Source organism: Strix uralensis, chromosome 16 (assembly GCF_047716275.1).
Source record: "Strix uralensis isolate ZFMK-TIS-50842 chromosome 16, bStrUra1, whole genome shotgun sequence".
NCBI lineage: Eukaryota > Metazoa > Chordata > Aves > Strigiformes > Strigidae > Strix > Strix uralensis.
The window spans coordinates 7,405,766-7,414,831 of NC_133987.1; the positions used below are offsets into that span (position 1 = coordinate 7,405,766).

At 46.8% G+C, this 9,066-nt stretch overlaps 1 protein-coding gene and 1 pseudogene across 4 annotated transcripts in view; one reads left to right on the top strand and one right to left on the bottom strand.

Moving 5' to 3' along the window:
- The window catches only part of SMURF1 (SMAD specific E3 ubiquitin protein ligase 1), a 47,258-nt gene extending 43,261 nt beyond the window's left edge, over positions 1 to 3,997 (top strand). For all 4 annotated transcript variants that reach the window (XM_074885604.1, XM_074885606.1, XM_074885607.1 and 1 more), the window contains exon 18: positions 307 to 3,997. In XM_074885604.1, the coding sequence (XP_074741705.1) occupies positions 307 to 406 (100 nt within the window). In that variant the 3' untranslated portion in view covers positions 407 to 3,997. The remainder of the gene's footprint in view (positions 1 to 306) is intronic.
- A 1,978-nt stretch (positions 3,998 to 5,975) lies between these two features.
- LOC141950546 (urotensin-2 receptor-like) lies at positions 5,976 to 8,580 on the bottom strand (annotated as a pseudogene).
- Positions 8,581 to 9,066: the final 486 nt, after the last annotated feature.

Consider the following 9,066-nt stretch of genomic DNA (forward strand, 5'->3'; position numbering starts at 1 on the left):
GCAGCCACACAGATTGTCTGCTGGCAGAGCAGGGAGTAGGCCTGTCTGATATCTTGCTTTATTTGCAAGTCTCCTGCATCTTCCGCCTGCTTCCTCCTCCTCCTCCCAAACGCTGCTCTATTAAGTCGTGTGTCCCTGCTGCAGAAATACAGCTGTGTGTTATCTTGTCTCCTTTGGCTGCTGAAGGGGCTGAGGCTTTCTTTGATTTTTATAAATTTTATCTGTGTGTAGCTGATCTAGATATTTTTTTTTCCCAATAAATATTTTAGATTCATATACTTCAATGTGTTTTTATTTTACCTCTAGCTTTAACCGGATTGACATTCCGCCTTATGAGTCATATGAGAAGCTTTATGAGAAGCTGTTGACAGCTGTGGAAGAGACATGTGGGTTTGCTGTGGAGTGAAAAAGCAACCAAAGGAAACAGATGCTAGCTCATGGACCACCAAATCAAAAGCTAGAAGAAGCTTGCTGTGAACTTCCTGCTAAGCTGTCTGAAGCATCGGAACTCTAGACAACTTAGAGATGGGGCTGTTTCCCTTCCGCCGCTGGTGGATGAGGGTGGGGGTAGGGGCTTTTGTTGGTGGTTTCCAACTCTATTTTCTCCCCTTTGTTACAATAACCCCTTCCCTCTTCTTCCATCCCCCATAAAATGAAATGCAGCCAAGTTCGGCATTTGGCTTTGGTTACACAGGATATTCTGCTAGATTTGTAACACATATTGTGATAGGGTCAGTGACCTGTGGGTTTTTTTTAATAGGAGAATCAAAGTGTAATTAAGAATGAGCTTAATTTGCTGAGGACTTGCAACTGGTAGGTGTACCTGGTTAGTTTGTCTTAAATCAAGCTTGAGCCCTTGTAGAGTCTGGCAGGTGCAGAGTGTCTTGACTGGCACTAGAATTTGCATTGCACATTTTAAACACCTGTTTAAAAAGTAAACTTCTAGCAGAAAATACCTCCATATGAACACTTAACTGAAAGGTAAAGAAATCCAAGTTCTGCCTTAGCAGGAAGCTCCCAGTGGAAGCTGTGGCTCACCTTGAGAAAAGTGAAGGAATCTGGGACAGCTTAAATGGTATTGTATGATTTCTTTTTGGTTGTCCTGGCTGAAATCTAATTGTTTTGCACATGAAAACAATTATTTCCTCCTGCAGAATTACTTTCCATAGTTCATTCAGATGTGAGTACCTTGCAGAGAAGCCTTGTGAGGAGGAGACAGAGGATAAAAATCTATTCAATCCTAAAGCTGTGATTTCTGTGCCACACTGTTTTACCCGAGATGTGTTTGTGTGACTTCAAATGCTAAGACTCACATGGAAATGGCTGAAAGCTAAGTTAACAGAGCAGACTTCTGTTCTGAAGTTTTTGGCCTTGGGAAAGGTTTATTTGGAGGTTGAGGTACAAGGATAACTATATAGTGAGTACATTTTAAATGTTATGGAAAGCTATTGGAAGAATTTATGTTCTGTTCTGTAGGGATGAAAATTTCTCCAGAGAGCCATATAAGGCTGTTTTTTCAAATATCTGAAACTAATATTAAAAGGTTTGCTCTCTAACACATTGCTAAAATGACTTCCCAGGGGAAACAAAAGCAAATCAAATACCTGAATCACTAACATTTTTTCCAGTTTGCACACCAAGATGAGACAGTATTTTAGCAAATAACACAGCTTCAGAAAGACCCAGTTATCTATCAAACATGTCTAAACTTAAGTAAAGCAGACTTGCTTGTATAGGACTTTTTTTTTTCTTTGGCAAGCCTGGTTTTTAGAGAAGATTCATTACTGAAACATTTAACAGATGTTACGTTTATGGAATAGTGCATTGAAATTCAGCTGTGGGTAAGAGATCGTTCTTAGAAGATGTCTACTGGAATACTTCTATTTTGTCTTTTTTTAATTGAATTTGATAATAGCTTTAAACTGTGATAGGACAGAAAGTAGACACTTGTCAAAACCCTAGCATCTTCCTCTGTTTTGTTTGTGGTTTTCTTTTTTTCCATTGACCATAATTCTTGTGATTTGTTGTTGGAAGTAAGGATTGCATTGGAGGTGTAAACCTGTACCCTATTGTGAGATTTGCACGGGGTGGCTAAAGGTGCTCACCCTGCAAGACTGTACAGGAGAGGTGTATTTAGACCCATGTTCTGTAGGAATCTTTTGGCACTTGGGGACCAGTTCCTGCAGTACTGGTTGTTGGGACGTAAATGAAACTACGTGACTCTCTTGCAGAAAAGAGGGGAAATGCAACTGTCGGCAGACAAGCATCTGTACAGTCTTGGGCTGAGTAGCAGAATTCCCACAGCCCTGGCTTTTCAAAATGGCTGTGAAGTCGTACCTGTTCATAGAGTGTATTTAATCCTTTCAGTACGTTTGAATGTGCAATAAACCAGTCAGATAGGAAAAATGCAAAATGGATTATTGCCCAAAAGCTTTGCATGCAGTCTCATGTGGATTTTTCACTAAAAGAGTTTAAAAAAAGATACTAAAGCCCACCACTAACAGAAATCCTATCACGTAAGCTCTACATGCAGCACAACTGGCTCGGTAAAAACCAAGCGAGGTGAAGGTCAAGGCCCTTGATTTGGAAATCTATAGGTCAAGTAGCTTTATGTCAATGACACAGTTGACATATGATAGTTCCTAATGTCTTTGCTAGGTCAGTGTTTTATTGAATGCACAAAATAAGAATAGACAAGGATTGTTGTTTTGAAAAGTCCGTCTGTTTTTGCTGTATTTAAAAGCCCTTGTCAAGGTACCTCCTCCATGCTGACAGTAATGAGAATAGGGCGCTGTCTTTTTAATTATTTCAGTTCTCTTTTAAAACAGCTTCGCCACCTCTCCCATCGTGTTGTCTTTGCAATTTTGTGCCACTTCAGTGACGATGAAGACATTTTTTTCTATTGTTCCGTACATGCATTTGAGGCAGGCCTTAAAGCTGGTTGAGTGGATCGAGGAAAATAAAGTGAGGCAGGATGGGTTTTAAGCGATGGCTTGTTCTTCCCGTGGCTGGTTTCGAGGCCAGGGAAGGATGAAATGCAAATGGGAGTTTGCCTGGCTTGAGCCATTGACTCTCTGAGGTCTCGGGAGCTGTTCGGATAACCTCAGCTGTCTGAATTTGTATGTTCATTCCCACTTGGTCTGCCAGCACTTGAACTGGTTGTTACTTCTCAAACTTGCCCAAAGAATAACATCAAGTCTGGTGTTCATTTTGTCATTACACGTTCCACCTTGTACACGGATACTCTGGGATCTGACCAGAAGGAAATACAAGGTACAGTGTGTCTTTTGTTCCTGTCCTAAAGGCAAACCTAAAAGCTGGTCCATTGGCACAGACCTGCAGTGCTTGCCCTGATACTGCTCATCAGCCTATACTATATGCTCAGGGATGTAGGAAACCACCACTTTGCTCGTGTTTTAAATCGGGAAGAAACGAGACTGTTTTATGAATGTTAGCGTTAACTTGGGCATTATGTTAGACAAGACCCTGCTTCAAAAAGGCTGCTCGAAGCTCCAGGTGGTGAAATCAGCATTTGCTCAGCAGTATGTACTTAGTTCAAGTCGAGGTGGTTATGAAATCCAACAGATTTTGTAAATTAGTGATCCAGCCACTGGGCCCTCTGGAGCCAGTGCCCAGGTTCAGGGCTGTGTGGCACAGCAAGTTTCCAGAAACACAGTATGGATCTGTTTTTAATTTGTTAATTTTTTGTTCCTCAACCACTTTATAATGTATTTTTTTAATTTATTATTTTGTAATGTCATGTTTAAGTATTGCTGCTATCCTTGTTATTCTTCCCACTGTTTTTATTGCAGATTTATTTTGTGAAAGTTGTACACTAATGTTTCATTTTATGTCTAAATCAAAGTATTTAAAGAAATACTAGTTCTATTTAATGTGGTTATGGAACCAGCTGGAATAAACAGTGATTGTATAGTAGGCTGGACCCAGGAGGTCATGTTCATTTTTGTTACATATGCAATAAACTCACAACTTTAAACTCTTGGTATCCACTGTTTTGTTTGTTAAAATATTTATGGAAGTCACAGAAAAATTGATACAGTCATAATTAAAGAGTTGGGGTGGTGCTGTGCTTAGCTGGAGATGGGGTGGGGGATAAAGGCAGAGTGAAAAGGCAGCAACAAAAGGAAAGTATTGCTGTTAATTGAAAATGGTGTAGCATTACAAAACAATGAGTGAGGCGAAAAAAAAAATCCAGTTTGTTTGACAGAGGCAGAGTTCCGTGTGATGAAGCTGTCCTGCTGTTAGCACTGGTCTCTCATGATTATCGAGCATCAGTGTTTGTTCACAGAAGTGGCTCACGCTGCTCTGAGTACCAGCACCTCTGCGGTGGGACTGTGGCTGTGGTAGCCAACTCACGCCAAGGTATGGAAATGCAGCTGATTTAACAGATTTATATGAACTGCCCAGAGAAAATTCCTCCTTTTCAGGTACAGCACTTCATTCATTCTTTGACTGATTAATTAACCAGCCTTTATCTCTTTCCCTTCGTATTATTTGTCCTGTTATTTTTCCAAACCTTCAGTTTTCAGGAAGGAAATTATAATCCCCCCTCTTAATGAGAGTTGGAGAAAGCATCATTAATGCTGATGAATCTCTGCTTTCCTGTTTGGATTTTTTTTCTAATTAGCAGTGTTTTGCAAGTGGAGAAAGATGGGTACGACTTTGAGGATGGTGCTGGTAGTGGCCATTCACTGCTTGGTATCGGGTGTCGGCTGCAGCAGAGCCTGCCCTCTAAAGCTGAAAGCTGGGATGTCTTTAATCTGTGCGTATTTTGTTTTTTCAAAAAAAAAAAAAAAAGCGGGGGGGGACACAATTCAATAATGTTTTTCATTCTTTGAGTAACTTAACAATATGATCAAATGCACTAATATATAATGAGCAAATGACTGGGGAGCTGGTTTTGCCCTCCCCCTCATTTCAGCCAGCAGTGGGGACTGAACAATTTTTGCCTGATGATTTGGAGCAAGAAATGCTGTCAGTCCTTCAGTGCTCTGTCAAACACTGCTCCTGCTTTGTGTTTTCTTTAATAAATAATTTTTGGGAAGTATTCCTGATTTCTGGTACACTTTTGGTATGTGCACACAGCTAATAGGAGGATTCCTGTAGCCTGCTCCAGTGGATGTGGTATGCTGAAGAGGCGTTGCTGTAGGACTTCTGCACTATGTGAACTTTTTGAAAACATGATAAAAAAATCAATAGTTCTCCTAGGAAATCTTACAGAGCTCAAGGAATTGACTGTCTCTTTTATGGAAGCTTGGCAAGTCAATTAAATTCCTCAAGTTAAATTTTCCATTCTCTGCCTCTTTCTGCAGGATGTACAAAACCAGACTGTGAGCAGGAGCACTGACCTCATAGTGACAATTTCTTTTCTGATTTACGATGATGCTCCTGTGTCCTGGGCACTATGCCTGCTGGGGGAAGGACAGCCCCTGCCCACTCGTATGCACTTTAAAAAGGCACAGCAGAATGGGCTTTAACTCACAAGCAAACATCTTTATATTTTCTGTTGGAGCTTTAGTTTGATGCCCAGCTAAACCCTCCCTTTCGCTTCCCCTTTCAGCCTTTCTTCACGTGTTCTTAGGGTAAAACTAAAACCCCAATGCTTTGCCAATAAATGATCACAGACAAAATCCTTTCAGGTGTGGTGGGGGATGGCAGGCAGGAGGAGGGGGTGCCGCCTCTCTTTCTGATCTTGCTAGTTTGAAACAAGATCAACCCTAAATTTATAACGCCCTTCTGCAGTCTCACAACTACTTGCTGGATGGATGACACGATGCCCACCTCTCCTGCCGACCCTCCCAGCCTTGGCCAGAGCATTACTGTGTTACTTACAGCCCTCTGGAGAGCAAGAGCCCCTGACACGGGACCAGGACCCTGCTGTCTTGCACAAACACGCAATAAAAGAAAATCTGCCTGGCGAGCTCACGGTTGGATGTAAGACAATGAGTAGGAGGTTAAGCCTCAGCAGGTTGAGAAGGACAGACGTTTTCTCGCACCACAACCTGGCTGTTACGGCCTGCAGAAGAGGGGTGTTTCAGGGGCAGGTAAGAGTGGCGTCGCAGCCGGCTGCCGGAGCGTCGTGCCAAGTTTGCTGATCTCTGTCGCGGATTCAGAAGCAGTTGGCACCTGGAACCAAGGTCAGGCTGCGGCTGAAAACCGCTGAGCCACAGCGGTCCCTGTGCAGGGGGCGTGGGGAGGAATGTTCCTGGAGGGCTGGGGAAACCCCGGTGGTGGTGTTTGGCCAGGTTTTAGGAGAAGACCTATGAGAGAAACCTTCTGGATATGGTGATGAGGCAGAAAAGAAGTAAGCAAGGTGAATCTTGCTGGTCCAGCCTGGTCTCTTCCACAGAGGTAACCTTGGTCAGAGGGCTGAGGTACATTTAATCTTCCTGGGCTGACAAAGCATTTGGTCTGGGAGATTTTGAAATTAAATTTAAATGGATGCTGATCAAATGAGCCTGCCTGCCTCCTTTGATTCCAGTCTTGGACATGGGCAGGAGCATTTCTGGCCCTCGCTGACCCCAAGGGGAGGTGGCCGGTGGTGCCTGGCTCGGGCAGCTTTTCCTGGGTGTGCCAAGGACATGTGAGACTGATGCTGTGTGTTTGGTACGGACCTGTATTGGGGGCAGGGGGGCTGCCACGTCTGCACGATGCAGATCTGGGCTGGATGCTCTGAGGGGTAGATCTCCTTGGTCTGGCTCTGCAGGAGGGGAGCGAGCGACTGTCCTTTCTCCGAAGGGACTGGTCCCTGCTGCCTGCCATGAGCTGCATTTACTGTCACCATGTGCCTGTGCTGTCTTTTGACACAGCCCCATGTTTGGGCTTTGGGAGGGCCAGGGCTGACCCCCTGCAGCATCGGCTTCTGCAGCCACGGATGGGCTGAGCCCTGAGCCCACCCCTGCCTGGGAGAGCCGCTGGCCAGGAGGGAAATGCAACCTCTTGGGTGGCTCCATGTCACTCGCTTCACCTCCACGAGCATCAATGGCTGTGGGGGGGACAGGGTGAGGTCCCCCAGCACCCACATGCAGTGGTCAGAGCAGGGACCCTTTGTGCTGCAGCTCCTTATGCCTTTGCTTTCTGGTGGAAATCCAAAGGGAGCTTCCCCTCCTTCCCAGGCTCTGAAGTTTTACCCCCCTTTTGCAGAATGGGGGAGATGTTGGTGGCACGTGGGCAGTGTGGGAGTGTGGTCCGTGGGAGTCCTCAGCAAACAGCTCATCTCAGATTTGGCTGAAATGATCTGGAAAAGTGGTTTCCAGAGGACTTGCAGTGGGAGCCCAGAGCCCTGATTCCCTCTGGGAAATTGTTTTTCAGACTAATTTGGCAATAAACTAGTTTTCAGTGGAACTCCTAGATAAAAATTTACACTGCGAGAAAGACGTTTAGCATAAGGCTCAGGGCGAGTTCAGTGATCAGAGCCACCCCACTGCAGGGGAGCTGACTTTTATCCTTTTATTTATTACTGTACTCAATATCTCTTACTGGCCTTACACAGGCAGCAGCAGTACCGTGTTCCCCAGCAGAAGGGCTTAACCTGATGGCACAGCGGTGGGAAACATAGGCACCCAGCTCTCCCAGGGAGCACCCATCCTCACCAGAGCCCCCCCCGGGAGCCAGGCAATGGCCCGGGTGGGAGGACACGTGGGGCCAGGCAGCCTCCCAGCAGCCTGGTGCCAGCTCCACAGGTACTTGCTGTAATTCTTGGAGAGCAGCGTGTAGAGGAAGGGGTTAAGGGTTTCTGTAGGCCGGGCAGGTCACAAGGAAGAGATGAAGGTGGTGCCACCTCGGTCCCCCTGCTTGTACCAAGAGATGCTGAAGAGCTGCCATAGCCAGAAGGGCGGGAAGCAGGCCCAGTGCCGAAGATCATATACAGGACCTTCTGCTTGGGACATTGGGTGTTTCCTTGGTGCTGAGAACAGGAGCCCATTGGCACCTCCAGTAGGTCCTAGCCAGCCTGGTGTGCGAGCAGCAGATGATGATGTCTGGGTTGAGGATGCAGGTGTTGAAGAGGACAGTGATTGGTCACCCCATCACGGTGACTGGTGTGCAGGTCAGTGAGGATCACAGTGGGGAGGGTGAGGAGGAAGGCCACCAGCCCCACCAGGCAGGTGACCGACCGCTGGTGGTCACTCAACCTGCGCAGGGTGTCCAGAGGCCTGGTGACGGCCAGGTAGCGCTTGGTGCTCATGATGGTGAGGATGAAGATGCTGGCGTGCATGGTGAGGAGGTTGAGGCTGAAGAGGATCCTGCAGCCCAAGTCTCCAAAGTACCAGTCCCACACGAGGTACGTGCAGACCATGCAGAGGATGGTGGGTAAGTGCAGGGGATGGGCCAGGGCCAAGGTGACGTGTACACATACACGGAGCCGGTGCACCTCGTCGGGACGGTGGTGACCACTGATGTGTAGATGTTTTGCACCGCCCCAACTGCACACATGGTGGCCAGGGTGCAGCTGAGCAAAGAGGTGACCAAGAGGTCAGTGGTGCTTTCAGAAGAGGTGTTGGGCTGGGTGGTGGCATTTTTGGGGTGGCAGGGCACTGAGATGCACGTGTTTGGCTCCATCCTTGCTTGCCAAGAGCTGCCCCAGGAGCTCGTCTGAAGGAAATCCCGAGCTGCAGAAGGGGAGCTGCTGGCTGAGCTGTGCCGGCGGTGGGGCAGCAGTGGGATGGGGCAGCAGCTCTCTGCTCCAGTGAGTGCCACTCTCCCCGGCACTGCCTGGAAAAGCCATTTGCCTTCCCCACACACAGCAAGGTGGGGGACCAGCCTAAGAGGAGGTGGGATTTGTCCCTCTGCCCTCACAGCGGCGATGCCAGGACACCCCAGCCCTTCCCACTGCCCCTGGGCACCTGCCCCCTTCCTTCCATAACATGCATTGCTGCAGACATATAATTTTCTATGACATTTGTTTTTAATTACTGTGGTTTTTTTATTTTTCCCCATCTCCCAGGTCTCTCCAACTCTGTGGTGCTGATTCAACCTCAGGCTGGGATGCTTTGGGGGAGTGGGATGTGGCCCAGCCCTCACCCTCCTTGGGGGGGTCCCCTAACC